Source organism: Populus nigra, chromosome 1 (assembly GCF_951802175.1).
Source record: "Populus nigra chromosome 1, ddPopNigr1.1, whole genome shotgun sequence".
Lineage (NCBI taxonomy): Eukaryota > Viridiplantae > Streptophyta > Magnoliopsida > Malpighiales > Salicaceae > Populus > Populus nigra.
Window position 1 is genome coordinate 44,837,542 of NC_084852.1, and position 17,307 is coordinate 44,854,848.

The 17,307-nt window shown below is 34.3% G+C and overlaps 1 protein-coding gene across 1 annotated transcript; it reads left to right on the plus strand.

Annotated features, from left to right (window-relative positions):
* Window positions 1–8,889: 8,889 nt before the first annotated feature.
* LOC133684536 (basic helix-loop-helix protein 80-like) lies at window positions 8,890–11,078 on the plus strand. The gene is made up of 6 exons (XM_062106841.1): window positions 8,890–9,408; window positions 9,756–9,935; window positions 10,035–10,100; window positions 10,211–10,279; window positions 10,373–10,459; window positions 10,573–11,078. The coding sequence occupies exons 1-6, from the start codon at window positions 9,016–9,018 to the stop codon at window positions 10,696–10,698; spliced, it is 921 nt and encodes a 306-aa protein (XP_061962825.1). The 5' UTR covers window positions 8,890–9,015; the 3' UTR covers window positions 10,699–11,078.
* Window positions 11,079–17,307: the final 6,229 nt, after the last annotated feature.

Here is a 17,307-nt window from a genome sequence, read left to right on the forward strand (position 1 = left end):
ATATAATGACATAAAATATAAAATAATGACATGATATAATAATTAGTAAGTTTAAACTAGAATATTACTAATTGTAGCCTCAACAATATAAAATTTTAGTTTGCGGACGTTTTAGTACGAGGCTTGACGAAGAAAGAAGAAGCAGGTCCTCTCAATTTTTCTATTCTAGTCGGAGACAGCACATTTTTCACATGTTGAAACTTTTTTCCCTCCTCATTTTATAGTTCCTAATATCTCATGAACCAAATGTTTTTGAGACATTGCTCGTTTCAGTCATGGGACGTCGTTGTTCAAAAGAAAGAAAGAATTCAATCTCGGTAGCCTTCTTTGAATAGATTGACCTATTTCAGGATAGTTCATACCTACTAAACTAAAATTGTTTTAAAAAATTTATAACTATTTTGATATTTTGATGAATTTTGAGATAAAAAAACTGAATGCAAAAGACAACGCTTTAACAGGTATTTTCTTAGCTTTTATTCATCATAAACCCTTGTGGTTTATTAGGTTTCCTTATTTAAAAATCCTGCCGTTGATTTGCTCAATGTTCGGTTTCTGTTGGAGTGATATCATGTTTGATCGACAAAAATATTGTTTTCACTTCACACGTTAAATCCTAAAAATTACTTTAAGTTGATAAAAAATATTTTATTGGCAACAAATATCTTGTTTGGTCAGATGCCTAGCAACGAGAAATGTGCTTGAGGTGCCTATTTACTTGCACTGAATTTTGTCAGCAATTCCATGGATTGACTCGAGTTGCTTCGGAGGAAGCTTGTGATGTTACTTTAAATATTCGGCTTTCAAACATAGTTTTTGTTTTTTTATGATCGCTTTTTGAAAGGTTGGACACCGCACAGTTGTAGTCACATGTAGAGGAAAATCACCATTCTCTTATGTTGCTTGAATATACGTACGCTTTTTATTCAGGACTTCCTTGTAGACAGACATGTTTATATAAAATTTACTAATTATAGTTCCTAAGATCTCAGGAACCAAATATTTTTGAGACATTAATTACTCGTTTCAATCATGGTCGTTGTTCAAAAGAAAGAAAGAAAGAAAGAAAGAAAGAATTCAATCATGGTAGCCTTCTTTGAATATCACAATGGGACTGACCTATTTCAGGAATGTTCACATCTGCTTTGTAAACTAAAATTGTTTTAAAAAAATTATAACTACTTTGATTTTTAAGATAAAAAAAAACTAAATGCAAAAGATAATGCTTTAACAAGGATATTTGTCATGTTCCAGAATCTAACCTCCATCTACGATGGAGCGAGACAACGAATTAAAATAGAAATAACATTCGATCAGATGATCCACGAAACAAAACATGACATTTTAAATATTATAAATTGAAGTCTAAAGCAAAAGTGTGCAAATATATTTCATTTATTATAACAAAATTATAGTTAAAAAATAATTCGTATATATTGATAGTTTATCATTACAAAGACATGTTAAATAAAATAAGTCTTAGGAAACACTAGAGTTTATATATATTTAAACCTATAAACTCATGACAAATATGTTTAAATTAAAACAAGAATGATACTTACTTGTTGAATCACTTTAAACTAATGAATCTTAATTTTATTGTTGTCAAGGATGAATCATTTGTCATTAAAACTTTATTGTTCCTCACTTGTACAACTAAGATGTATGCAATATGTCTCTTAAGATTCAAACAACACCATTTTAGTCTAGATGTACTTCTAAACTAAGGTATTTGAACTAATTAATATGAAACTCAAATATCTCTTAATAATATGAATCTAAGCTCTATATTTGGGAGGAAAACTAAAGTATAAAATGAGAAGAAAACACTAAAATATGAGGTGAGGAATAGTGTGTAAAAATATGAAAAATTCCTATTAGAAACACTCCATTCATCTTTTTTTTTTATATAGTGAATTTTGAAAGCAAAATGGTGAATAATTAATTCTTACCATTATCAACCTTTAATTAGCCACAATAAATTAAGAATTAAATAAAAAAACCAAGGGTTCTTTGAGTAGGAAAACCTAAGGTTTTTTTATATTAATTTCTCATTCACCCATTATTTGTTTAATTCAAATAAATTTCTAATAATCCCTCATTTAAATGAAAATCATCTCACCAGCTTGAGAACAACTCAAAGATTTGTTGAGAGACACTGATTTGGTAGATTACTACATCAAGATAGGTAACTTTCGGCTTTGAATATTCATTAATAAAATACTATTGGATTTACTAGGTTGAATAATGAACATGATGTCTTGAACTATTCAGTCTTTTTTCTAAATCAAGATAATAGTACTCATATAGTTCTCTATCTAGAGATTTCCTTTGGTTTTTACTATTGTGTATGATATCTTGAACTATTCAGTCTTTTTTCCAAATCAAGATAATAGTACTCATATAGTTCTCTATTTAGAGATTTCCTTTGGTTTTTACTATTGTGTTCATTTTGGCCCTCGACAATTCTTAGATTCATGAGTGCTTGAGAAAATTTAGCATTTATCAAAATTTTCAAAGAAGCGATCATATTTCTCACTCGTATAGGTGATCTTTCATTAAAAGCATCCTATTATACTCCATTTAGTGTACCAAAATATGAAAATAATTAAGAGCTCAACTCGCTTTTTATTACACTACAACTAACATTTATTTCATCATAGTAATAACTAAAAAACAATAAGTTTCTAGTACTATAAAAAATGTTATATGACTTAGTTTTTCATTTGAAGCTATATCTTAGGATCTCCAATTAACTAGGTATGATTACCATCATAACGCCCTTTAATCTTTTAAAGGCTTTAAGCCCATTCTCCTCGATGAATTATACACAAGCTTTCTCGATAAACATCCTTTGGTTAACGGATCCATAATATTTTCCTTTGACTTTATGTAGTCAATGAAAATAATTTCATTCAAGAGCAAGTGTTTAACAATATTATATCTACGATATCTATATCTAGACTTTCTATTATACTTACTACTTTGTGCCTTTCCATTTGTTAATTGACTTTTGCAATGGACACAATAGCTAACACTGATTTTAGCTAACATAAAGTATCCTATAAGAAGTTCTGAATTCATTTGACTTCCTCTCTAACTTTATCAACAACAATAAACTTTGATTCTATTGTTAATCTAGTGATACATATTTATTTAGAGGATTTTCATGATACAGCTACTCTACCAAGTGTGAAGATATATCCACTTGTAGATTTCAAATTCTTAATGTCGGATATCCAATCACTATATCTTTATAATATTGCTAGGTAACCATTATAATATAACTCATAGTCTAAGGTGTATCCTAAATACTTGAGTACCCCGTTTATTGTCCTTCAATGATCCATATTTGGATTACTTGTGAATCTACTCAATTTACTAATTGAGTAAGCAATATCAGGACTTTTAGAGTTTATAACATATATTAGGCTTCCAATTATTCAAGAATGTTCCAATTGATTTATTCATTCACCTCTATTCTTGGACAAATATATATTTATATCAATTGGTGTTTTGACAATACTATTGTTATTTTTAGAAAATTTGTTGAGAATTTTCTCAACATAATAAGATTGGGACAATATTAATCCATTAGACATCTTAAGAAATTTGTATTCCTCATCTCCTAACCCAATTCTGGATTATTCCCCAAAAATCATATATTTTTTCAAAATAAAAATAAAAAAATAAAATAAAGGCTTAAATAGTGGAGAAAGTAGGCTGGGGAATACAACTACAATTTTGAAGGAAATTTAAGGTCTAATTGTACTCTATTATACCCAAAAATAGAAAAACAATACAAATTCAAGGTCAAATTAAATGATTATTGGACGAATTTGCATAAAAATTAAGTCCAAGGACATAATTAAATTTTTAATAGGCAAATTTAATTTAATCATGAGCCAAATTAAATTTTAATTGTGTTTAAGAATTAATTTGGGTTCAATTAAAGGATTTCATTAAGTGCAAGGACTTAATTATACTTTAAATGGGTCAAATTAATTTTATTTGGGGCTTAATTGGTGAAAAATTAAGTTTGGGAGCCTAATTTAAGCTTAATTAAGAAGATTGAAATTTTAAGAGACCAAATATTATTTTTACTGAGTTAATTAATTGAACTTAGGGGCCAAATTGCAAGAAAATTAAAGTTTTGAGGTCAATTAGGGGCTAAATTAAAGAAATTCGCCGCCAATGACCATTCTGCAAAATACGCCAAAATATAGGGGCTTAATTCATGAAATATAGGGGTGAAATTGAAGAGTTTAATGGTTAATTAGAGGTTAAATTGCATAAATCCGAGACCAAGGATCAAATCGCAATAGGCACGTAAATTCGAGGTTCTAATTCAAGTTTGGCAGGGGTTAAATTGCACTAAATCAAAAGTATAGGGTCAATTATGGGTGCAATTAAATCAAATTTAAAGAGGGAGGACTGAAATGAACTTTGACTAAAAACAAAACTTTGGTACTATTCATCTTCTTCTTTAAATCTTTGAAATGACAACTCATTGAGGCTATTTTGCAGGTACATTTAATGCATCTAACGTCCATAAAAATTGATAAATCTTGCACGTAAATGACCTTCTACAATTTCTCTACAGCGCCATATGGCCTGTTCAGGTTGAATGACAACCCACCGGCACCGGTGCCAGCCTAAAGAGGCCAACTCATTCAGCCTTTTCCTGTAGATTTGACAACTTAGGATGCCTACTTTGAGCCAATGATTAGGATCCTTCCCAACTGAATCAACTATAATTTTTCCCCAATATAGATAAGATTGCCCTCTTCCACCGTTTATAAATAGAGGTGGATTTCATGGCCTGAGAGAGGAAACAATCGGGTCCAAATTCGGCCAAAAACCAGCCATTTTCCCTTTTTTTTGCAATTTTCTCCTTTTCCTCTCCTTCTCTCTTCACCGTGGCCTTCGGCCACCACCATTCCAACCACTATCGTTTCGTCATCGTCTCCACTACTAGTGGTCGCCTGAACTCCTCACCAACGACAAAGCATACACCGCCGATCCCTCTCTCTCTCCTGCAGATTTTCTTCTTCTTTTTTCTTCCTGCTCTGCCACCTGAAACCAGCTCCAATCGCTGGCCTCACCACCGTACGTCGTCCTCCACGACCAGACCGCCACTGCGCCAGGTAGCTTTCTTCTCTTCCTTTTCTTCTTCTTCCTTTTCTTCTTCTTCTTCTTCTTCTTCTCTGCCTCCACTGTCTCTGCTTACATGGTGAACAGTGGGCGTGAATTATAATTCACGTCCACTGTTCATGCAGTGGACGTTGGGCCGGACTAGGCCCGACCCCAAAAAGAAGGGAAAAATCTGTTGGGCCGAGATCGACCCAATTCAACATTCCTGGGTTTGGCCTAGTCAGCTGGCCTGGCCCAGCCCATGTATATTTAATATATAATAATAATAATAATATTTTAAAAAACAAAAAAATCCAAAAATTTTCAAAAAATCATTTTAAAAACTTGTGATTTTCTCAAATATTTTTCTACAAAATTTACATAATATCAGGTTGTATATTTACACTGTAAAATACAAATCCGGTATTAAAATACCTGATTTTCTCTGAAATATTTTTTTAAAAAATTCAAAATATTTTCAAAAAAAATCTCAAAGACATTTAAATTAATTTTCCCTTTCAAAAAAAAAAAATTATTTTCATGCATACGACCAAATTCTAAAATGTTTCCAAGCATATCTTCATGAAAAAAAATTTGCATCTTTTTCATGTTTTAAAATGCAAAATGGATATCATAACTAGTTTATGATCATCCATTAGGGCTTGACTAAAATATCAAAAATCTTTTTTCAATTTTTTTAGGGTCCAAATGTAGACTTTAATATTTGTGGGGTGTAAAATTATACGATAAAGTACACTCTTAGGTATTAAAAATACAAGGTGCAAATAAATGCGATATTAAAATTCAGACTTTAAAACGGTTAGGATTTAACTCGATAAGATAAAGACTTCTCAATGAAGAGAGATTTACCTTGAACCTTAGAAAAGACTAACGAATATAAACACGACTCAGAAAAACAATCAAACAAAAATGCAGCTTACCTTAGATAGGGTGTCCTGGGGATGACGCGTTTTTCCCTCGTACAACCAATCCCTTATCTAAATTCTTGCAGACCATAGATTTCTAGTGACTATAATATTAGGTGTCGACTTTTGAACATTAATCATAATTTTATGATTAAATTTAAAAATTTTTCTAACACAACACCTTATCAAGAGACACGATAAAGAGTCTCTATCATCGACAAACAATACACGTGCAGCCCGTGACAATAACCATGTTATTACAGCCCATGTTTTACTTATGAAAGACATCATAAATCCCTCCGCCAATACATTAATTAAGATTTCAAAGAGGTATTCCTTGCATCAATATAGTACATTTAGAGAAATTTAATAAATTTAAAATTTTTATTTTTTTAAATACTGCTATTATATTAGTATTTGAATCCAAAAACTGAAAAAAAAAAACCAAAACTTTCTACATCATAATATATAACTACTTAACATTATAATTAAAGAAATTTAATTCTTTTTCGACTTATATTTTATGTCACACGCCACACACACATGACATTTGCTGGTGATTTTTTGTTTGCTTGCTTAATTTGAGTTTTTTAAAAGTTGCCATATAGATATAGATTTGGACAGAGAAAAGTTCTGGACTAGATCATCCAAGATGCTGGTAATTTGACTAGACTCATGCCACTTTGGAAGTTTTACTAGAGACTAATTCCCATAAAATATTGAAAAAGGATTAACATATTATAGGCTATAGTAGGGCCAAGCTAGAAACATTAATACTAACACATCCTACCTGAAATAAACTATCATTCAGATATTTAACCATATTTAAATTAAACACTTAATTCTTTTTATCTTTCTGATTTTCATAATTCAATAACAAAAATAAAAAATACACACACATATCACTGATTTTTACTGTAATATACTCACACACACCCATAACTAAATATTACAAAATAATCAATGTTGAAAACAACCCAAATAACACATTAAACAATTAAAATTTACATAAAAAGGTCCTAAACTGAAATCATGAACAGTGCCGGAAGCTCCAAGTCACAGGAACAGCGCTGTGAAGCCTTTGGGTCGCCTGAACAGTGGCAGCGCGTCTTTTCCACCCGCCACCGCCTCTGACGGCGCGTGGGTTCACTCGCCGCCGCGAAACACAACCGGGAAACAGGGGGCTGTAGCAGCCGCCTCCCCTCTTCCTTTTCCAGCCGGCGGTGAGGAAATCTGTCGCCTGTAACAAAAAGAAAACGCACAAACAGTAATGGGCTTTAACCGTTTCCTTCCTTCAGATCAGACCGTTCTCTGTCTTCTTTCTTCCTCCCGGTTCGTTCCCCTCTGCTGGTGGCAGATCCGGCAGTTGGCTCGCGGTCCAGATATGCTACATGGGGTTGAACCAATGAAGAAGGGTCGGTTGATGAGGAAGGGGACGATCTGTGAGTTCACCCGTGTGTGGGTGGCCGCTGTGTTCGGGCTGCTCCGGGTTGGTTTCGGCGGAGACCAGTCGGCGCCGATGATGGATTGTGGGCAACGGTCGAGCTCGCTGGAGGCGGTGGCTGGCTTCTGTGGAGGCCAATCTGCGGGGAGATGAAGGGGCTGTCTTGTGGGTCTGTGGGGGCTGGATTACAGAGAAGGAGAATGGAGGTTGTGGCCGAGGGAGAGGGAGGCCTGTCCGGTGCTCTCTGGTTTCTCTGGTTCCTGGCCTCAAAGGAAAAGGGGGGAACAGCGGTCTGCAGGCTGCTGGGTCTCCAGTGATGGCAGCGCTGTTGTGGCTGTTGTTTTGGCCGCTGCTATTGGAGGCCGAATCAAAAGGGGGACCTGGTTCGGTCGCTAATGGAGAAGAAGAAATGGGAAATCAGGGCCGGTTTTTGGTTGGTTTTTGGCTAAGGGAAGTGGGGATCACCGAGAGCAGAATCAGGGGGCTGGAGGCTGGTATCCGGCGGCTCAGGAAGAAGAAAATCAAAGGGGAGGGGGGCCCTTTTTTTTTGGAGGAGAAGGGACTGTATTTCTGTGGGGTTCTCTCCTTTTTGCAGGGAAGATGGAGAGCAAGCTTGTACTGGTTCTGGACTAAACCAAACTCAAAGCTGAAAGGGGGCGGCGGCTTGTCTGTAGATAAATTTAGGTTAGGGTTTTTTCTTTTGTTTCCCCCCCTTGTTAACTTTCCTCCGCCACCCCAGCCTCTAAATTTTTCTGCCCTCTCCCCCCGTGAGTAAATTTTTCACTGTAGCATGATATTTATAGGAAAAGTTTTGTTAGTTTTCAAACTATTCCCTCACCTTTCCTTTTCTTTTCTTTTTCTTTTTTATTTGTAAATTTTTTTTTTTTTTATTTTTAAAAGGAAACAATATCAATACCGACTAAACAAAAAGAATCAGTAATTATAAATTAACACGTTAAAAATTGATTGCGTTCAAAATACATTTAAAAATTTAAATTTTTTTGATATAATATTAAAAATGCTAAAAATAATATAAATATATCAAAATGCAATTTTTGAGGGTTTTTGTTGTTATTTTACTATTTTTAATTTTTTCTGAAATTTTATCTAAAACATGATTAAAAAATTAGGTAACAACATTCTAAATCATAATATATAGATAACTCCACATTATAATTAAAGAGATTTTAATTTTGACTTATATTTAATAAAATTTATTATTTTATAGAAATTTTTTATAATATCTATGAAATAACTGATGGATATGGTTCTTTAATATTAAAAAATAATATATATATATATATATATATATATATATATATATATATATAGAGAGAGAGAGAGAGAGAGAGAGAGAGAGTTTTCCACATCTGCATCAGTCTTTCTGCCCCTCGCATTTATTTATAGCTAGGTTCTAAATTGCTCGACGCCTACCAGTCCATCCCCCCTCCCTGCCACCACCAGCCATCTGATTACTGCTCAATATATCTAGCTCAGTTTGAAGACTCCAAAATGGCAGCCTTTCCTTACCAGCATCAGCATCTCGCTTTTCTTGATGACGAGTTTCAGCCCAATCCCAACACCGAAAACGACGTGTCTAGTTTACTGCTAGAGCAAGAAACCATTGCAAGCGGAGCAATTTTTTCTCCAAATCTGATACATGAATATCTCCAGGAGAGCACTTTACATGCTGAAAGAATCCTTGAAACTATCCATGGTGATGAGAACTTCAGTGAGAAAGTCCATTTCACTAGTACTATAAACTACTCTTCTGCGATTGTAAATCATAATTCAAGTTCACCATCCATGGTGGTTGGTCTTGACTACAGTGAAGAGGATCAAGTTACTCAGGTGATGACCCCGACAATGGGGCAAATAAGAAAGCAATCATTGCCAACCAAAAAGGTACGTATGATCCCCAATACCAAGCTTCCTAACTAAAACCATGTTGGCATAAAAATTGAACAGAATTTTATGAGAAATGCTACAGCTGGAATATTGCACTTCAATGGTGAGTATAATACACGCATGGCGGTTTAGGGAATATGCTAATTATGCACGGCATATATATTATATACATTACTGAGATGTAAGAATTACATACCAAATATTGTTAACTCAATTTTAAGTAATGAATTAATGTATTCGTCTCAATGTTTACTTGCTAATCAACACATAACTAGTTTGCATGAACAGTACATGATTGATATTGATACAATATCATTGGATTTCATTGTACTGCATGTGATCAGGTAAAAAAAGAAAGCAAACGTGAGAAACGAAGCCCAAAAAGTTCCGTCTCGACAAATCTAGAGAGAGAAAGGCCCACAAAAAGACAGAAGAAAGTTCCTCCTCTCGAGCATCCGACCGGCTATGTTCACGTCAGGGCAAGAAGGGGTGAAGCAACAGACAGTCACAGCCTTGCTGAGAGGGTAATTAATTAAAGCACTGATTGATGGAACCTGCTAGCTTTTCATGAATTAGCGGCCAAATTGTTTTATTTCTTGTTTTTGGGAAACATGGTTTTGTAGGTGAGAAGAGAGAGAATCAGTGCGAAGATGAAGCTTTTGCAATCTCTGGTTCCTGGATGCGACCAGGTAAAAATACACTTTCTTGTCATCTGCTAATACTGAGTCCGAGGAAAATTTTATTCCGTGATTGAGATTATTCAGTTATACATGTTAACGGGTTGTCATATAACTAACAGATAACCGGCAAGGCTCTCATACTGGATGAGATAATCAGATATGTCCAGTCTCTAAAGGATCGAGTCGGGGTAAGAATTAACGAAGACACTGCTTAAAATGGCCTCTTCATTCAAATCTAACCATCCCCAGTTACCTATCTCATTAACTCTCTTACTGTCCAGTCACTTGAAGCAGAACTTGTTTTGGTTAATGGAATGGTCATTAATGACTTTAAAGTGAAGTACAATATGGATACACAAGCATGGCAGGTAAATATTTATCTGCCATGCTATTTAAAATTAAGCCATTGAATTTTGAATCATGTTATTTAAAAGCTTCTCCTATGGTATAATTGACACCTTCATTAATGTGCCAATTCCAGGAGCTATTTAGCTCGGAACTTCAGTTGCCGTCCGATCTAGAACCTGGATCCTCCCAGCTCTCTCCTTTCGTTGGGACATCAGATGCACCCACTTCAGTGTTGCAGCCACAGCAAACAACTTTTTAAGTGCTACTCAAATGTAAGGCAAACAATCATAAAAACTAAGTACGTTCCTAATCTCGATGATGGCTACTTTTCAGGAAACCAGCAACTCTTAAAGGGCATGAAAGATTGTTTAGCAGCGTGGATTAGCCAATTTGCTATTTTCTAGTGGAATATCAGATGTCAAACATTACCTGCAGAAATGCCTCTTATTTTCAAGTTCCTCATTATCTAGATTGTGTTCCATGAGTTGTGATACAAATTCAATTGGTTCGTGTGATTTTGGAAGTTAATTTGTTATATTTCGTTGTATTTCTTTGGTTTTAGATCATGTGGTCCTCTAAGATTCAGAATTCCCTATGTATAACTTTGCTTTGAAAGTTATGGTAGAATGTTTAAAATAATTGTTTTTGAAAAGTGTCATTATTGATAGAAACATTTATTAGTGATAATGTTATTTAGCCAATGAGTTGATTACACACAATCACTAATCTCCTATCTTTCTTATTCCACTTTTATGAAAGTTTTATATTTATTTTGGTAACTCTTTTCCTTGACCATTACTTTACTCTTTAATTTTTAATTTTTTAAAAATATACTGGAAAATGGTCAAAACTTCCGATTGTGGTTTTTGTTTTTTATAAATATATTAGTATATGACTCAGATCAAAAGATATAAATTCGAACTTTTTGATAGTGTTAGATACCATTCAAAATTTTTGGTTCATATCTATTAAAAAAACTGATGATTAAACATTCAATTTAAACCATGCATGTTCTAATATATGTAGTATCCATTAGTTTAATGGCTCGTGCTACGCTACAGGTGTTGCACATACGTATACAATATCACGACAATCATTCTCATTGATAAGGATTTTTAATGATGGGGAAAGAAAAAAAATTTCTTATTTTTTTTTAATAAATGAGATTAGAGTCACCATATAATATTTTGGTTATTAAAAACTCTAATTGATCTCAGTCTAGATAAAACACTACCAGAAATTCGCTAAATACCAACGAATATACCGGCAGGATATTTCTGTCGGTAATTTGAGGTCGAAATTACCGACGAAAAATTTTCTATCTGTAATTCAGTCGGTAACTACCGACGGCCCATTTTTTGTCCGTAATTTAGTCGGTAACTACCGACGGAAAATTTTTGTCGGTAGTTACCGACTGAATTACGGACAAAAAAGTTTGGGAATTAAAAAAAAAGGTGGTTCGCTGACGTGGAGGTTTTGGCGGGTTATTTTTTCCGACAGAATCATCGATGGATTCAAAACGACAGTCCGTACAGTGACGTGACCGGTTCGCCGTTTAAATTGCCGACGGACTCACCAGGGGATTTGAAATGGTAGATCCGTACGGTGACGTGTCTATGTTTCTGTCAGAATCACCGACGTAATCAACGACGGACAGTCCGTTGGTAAAACCGTCGGAAAAAGTTAATATATGATAGCTCTGCCGAACCTCTCCTCCCCTATTTCTCCTTCTTCTTCCTAATCCCAACTCTCCTCATTTGCAAACAACCAGCCCCCCCCCAAAAAAAAATCTTCCTCATATCAGCACAACAAGTTATATTTCTTGAATTTTTATGGTCACAGCATCCGTGTTCTGATTTACCGATGGATTTTATCAATTTTTGTAAGTAATTCTATCTTTTTAAATTTTAACATTTAATTAAATGTCAATTTTATTGTTTTTTTAGTATATGTATTTTGTTAGTAGATGTACATGTTTTATTGTTATTTCTCAAACAAACTTGTTGTATATGAATGTATAATTTTATACCTGTTATGGTTTGTTTTAGATTTTGTAAGATTGTATTTGTTTGTAAATTGTTAAAACTTTATGAAACTACCGAACTACATATGCTATTTTGAAATAATTAATAGCTTGCTTAATGGGTCTGTTTAAAGTTTTATCAATGGTATTGTAGAGTGGTAATTTCTGTAAATTTATATATTTTAATTCATATGGACGTTGATAAATGATAATGAATATTTAATATTTATGAGAAGTTGTGATTGGTTTGTTGGATAATCTCGAGGTAAAGTAATATTTTTGCAAGTTTATTTACCTAACTTAGTTAATTAATACATGATGTCATCATAATTTTATAGAGGTTCGATATAAGTCATAGATGATTGTTCATAGATGTATCGGGATTCACCCCAAGGATTGCGGAGGATGGATTATTGTAACGGGGTTCAGGGTTTTATCAATTTCACAACATCTATTCCCAGAAATTTTACTGGAGGCGGTATTAGGTGTCCATGCAGGAAGTGTGAAAATAAAAAGTATCTGCATCAAGATGTTGTAATGATGCATCTTCTACATAAAGGGTTTATAGAGAATTACCAGTGTTGGTATGCACATGGAGAAGTATTTGGTAGTAAGAGGACAATGAAAGAAACGGTGGTTGGGTCTACTTCTAGTGCTAGCAACGTGCATGAAGCGGCAAATGACAACACTAATCCTTACAGAAATATGGTTATGGATGCAATGAGAATGAATAAAGGTAATGGCAGTTAATGTCCAATCGTAGAAGAAGAACCTAATGCAGATGCAGCTAGGTTTTTTGATTTGTTGAAAGATTCTGACGAACCATTATGGGATGGCTGCACGAACCACAGTATATTATCGGCCGTAGCACAGGTGTTCACCATCAAGTTAGATCACGGGTTGAGTAAGGCCGGGTATGACAAGATTATTGAATGGGCAAAAAGCATTTTACCTGAAGGGAACAGGCTGAAAGAGAACTTCTATGCTGCGAAGTCCATGATGAAACTCCTCGGTTTAGGATACCAAAAAATTGACATGTGCCCTAACTTCTGCATGTTATACTACCTTGAAAATGCTGAGATGACCGAGTGCATGACATGCGGGCATTCCCGTTACAAACCTAGAACTGGCAGGGGAAAGACTCTAGTGGCATATAAAAGACTTAGATACTTCCCGATCATACCTAGACTGCAGAGGTTATTCATGTCACCAAGGACTGCTGAGCACATGACATGGCACCAAGCACACCATGCGGTTGATGGAGTGATGGTTCATCCTTCTGACGGCGAAGCGTGGAAACGCTTTAACAGTGTTCATCCTCACTTTTCAGCTGAATTAAGGAATGTGCGTTTTGGGTTGTGTACAAACGGATTCAACCCATTTGGGTCATTTGCTGCTCCTTATTCTTGTTGGCCGGTCATACTCACAGTTTATAACTTGCCACTGGGAATGTGTATGAGGCCGGAGTTCATGTTTTTATCTACTGTCATACCCGGTCCAAGCAGCCCAGGGCGGAATATAGATGTTTGTCTTCGACCGTTGTTTGATGAGTTGGCGCAGTTGTGGTCCTCCGGAGCTCTGACTTATGATATATTGAGGATATAAAATTTCCTTATGAAGGTGACTTTGATGTGGACTATCAATGACTTTCCAGCTTATGGAATGCTTTCTGGTTGGAGCACGCATGGAAAACTCGCATGTCCATACTGCATGGAAAACAACAAGGCATTCACGCTAGCAAATGGAGGTAAAGCTTCTTTTTTTTACTGTCATCATCGCTTCTTGCCACTTAATCACAGGTATAGAAAGAGCAGAAAAGATTTCTTTGTTGGTAGAGTTGAAAAAGATGTTGCATCCTCGCGTCTTTCTGGTGAAGAATTGCATGATGTTGTCTCAGAGTACGGTGACATTGTGTTTGGCCTTCAATCAGGTAAGAAAAGTTTTCTGGTTTTGGTTTGACCCATAATTGGGTAAAGCGAAGTATCTTTTGGGAGCTTCCTTATTGGAAGACCAATATGATCCGCCATAACCTTGACGTCATGCACATTGAAAAGAACATGTTTGAGAATATTTTCAACACCGTCATGGATATGAAGGGGAAGACAAAGGACAACATCAAGGCTAGATTGGATATAGCTTTATACTGTAACCGTAAAAATATGGAGTTGGTTTATGATGACTCACGGGTCGCAAAACCAAGAGCAAACTTTGTGTTAGAGAAAAACGCACTGCTAGTCTATAAATGGCTTAAGAGTCTGTGTTTTCTGGATGAACATGCATCGAACATATCAAGGCTGGTTAATATAGAGGACTGCAGATTGTATGGAATGAATTGTCATAACTGCCACGTGTTTATGCAAACACTCATCCCATTAGCTTTTCGTGATTTGTTGCCAAAGGGAATATGGGATGCACTCACGGAGATTAGTCATTTCTTCAGAGATATATGCTCCAGCAAGTTGAATGTTAATCATATTGAGAGGCTTCAAACGAATATCGTCGAGACACTATGCAAACTTGAGATGATATTCCCTCCAAACATTGAGAGGCTTCAAACGAATGTTAATTCACGTTGTTAATCACTGTAAATTGTTGCAGTGTTTTCCCATGTGATTTTTTTATGATTTTTTTCAAAATTATCTTTGTTGATTTTTTTTTGAATATTGAGTTGGTTAAGAATTATAATTACAATAAAGCTAAATCATATGAGGAAAGCGTTATGGTTTTTCCTCATAAAACAATGTGAATTGCTACAATACTTCTCTAAATGGTTTTTTATTTTATTTTATTGGGAAAAACGTTATAGTTTTCCTCATAGAACATTGTCAATTGCTACAACGTTTTTTCTCATGATTTTTTCTCCTTTCAAAATTATTTTTGTTGGTTTTTTTTTAATATTAAGTTGGTAGAGAATTTAGCTTTGTAATTTTTTTTATTAAATGAAAAGCTAAATCATGTGATGAAAGTACTGTATTTTTCCTCACAAAACACTGTAGATTGCTACAAATCATTTTGTTTAGTCTCTAAATTTTTTATCACCAACACAATTTTTTTTCCCGTCATGAAATATTTACTCTATCATGCCTTTAATTTTTATTAAATGAAAAGCTAAATCATGTGATGAAAGTACTGTATTTTTCCTCACAAAACACTGTAGATTGCTACAAATCATTTTGTTTAGTCTCTAAATTTTTTATCACCAACACAATTTTTTTTCCCGTCATGAAATATTTACTCTATCATGCCTTTAATTTTCATTACTTTATTTAGTGATGATTTATAATTATAATACTATTAAATATATTTGTTTTATAAATTTACGGCCGGATGCGAGTATGTAATCTCGTGCCAAACTAATGAGCATGGCCCGTAAAGAAATTAATCAATAAAAAAAAGCGGTTCTAATAAAAAAACGACTCTTGTTGGATTTAAGTGAAACATATAACTTTTGCTTATAATTTATATTGCTTTACGCAAAAACTACACACACAGCATGCCTTTTTAGTTACAAGCTTTATTCTCATATCAATCCACAGTACCTATTATAACTTGAGGAAGTAGGAGAGAAACCTTACCTGGCCTTGAGTTGCTGGAGTTGATGGCGTCGGTCTGGTGTTGGAACCAACTTGCCAGAGTATTGTTGAGATTTTTTCATCTTTGTTGTCCGCGAGATGTTGCTGCTGCTCAGGAGAACTTTGCTGCTACCGTTCGACCGATTGGAATTCTATTGGTAACTGGTTGACCGGTTGGGTTTTTGATCTACTGAGGAAGGAGATGTTGCTATTGGCTGGGAGGACAACCACTAATGCTGCTACTGTTGAGGAACTGTTCACAGTGCTGAGAAGAGACCCTGGCTTCATGCTCACGGTTGAAATTGTTATGCTGCTGTTGGAATGAGGTGCACAACCTCTTCTGGCGTGATTGAGAAGAAAAAATCTGCTGGTGGTGGTCAGAAGTGGCTGAGTTGCTGAGGAATGTTTCTGCTTCTCTTCAAAAACCAGTCACCACCGTGATGATCAGCTACCGGTTGGGTTTTTGAGCTATATATATATATATATATATTATAAGACAAAGAAGAATAATCTAATGTTCATGGCAGTGTTGATCTCCCTCCCCTCCAGCTGCTTGGGTTAGGGTTAGGGTTTTCGAGCTATTTTATAATACAAAGTAGAAGCGGATATAGATCTTATGAGCTGGATTATCTTAAATCATTGATGTTTGAGAATAGATCTTGGTTATTGATTGAAGCTAAGGATAAATGTTTGTATTGCTCTGCTAGCAAATGGAGGACACAAGATTATTTTTATAAATAAAACAATGATAAGTAGGGTTTTTGAAAGATAATTTACAGGTGTTTTTAGAGCATTAAGAGATGAAATTTTAGTTTAAAGTGAAGTAAAGTACCAGAATGTAAACTGACATAAAATTTGTGTGGTACGGTGAAGAGATGAGGGAATTAATAACCTCTCTTATAACTTATATTATTTCAAGTTCTTTTGCCTAAGTATTTTTTCTTAAATTAAAGAGTTATTATGATATAATTTTTATTTTTATTAATTGCTATAATTTTTAGCAAAGGTTTAGAGCATCTCATTACTGTAATGATTATTGTAAAATTATTAAAAAAAAGATTTACAATATGAAGAACTATATATTCTACTCCTACAATCTAATTTCATTTAAATTTAGTCATGATTTACAATTATAGTAATATAAAATAAATTACAATTATAGACTAGATGAGAAAACTTACACTCAAAAAATTAAGATGAAATGTTGTTTTAAGAAACTAAGAGAAACTAAAATCCACTAATTTTTAGATATATCAAGGGAATAATATGAGAT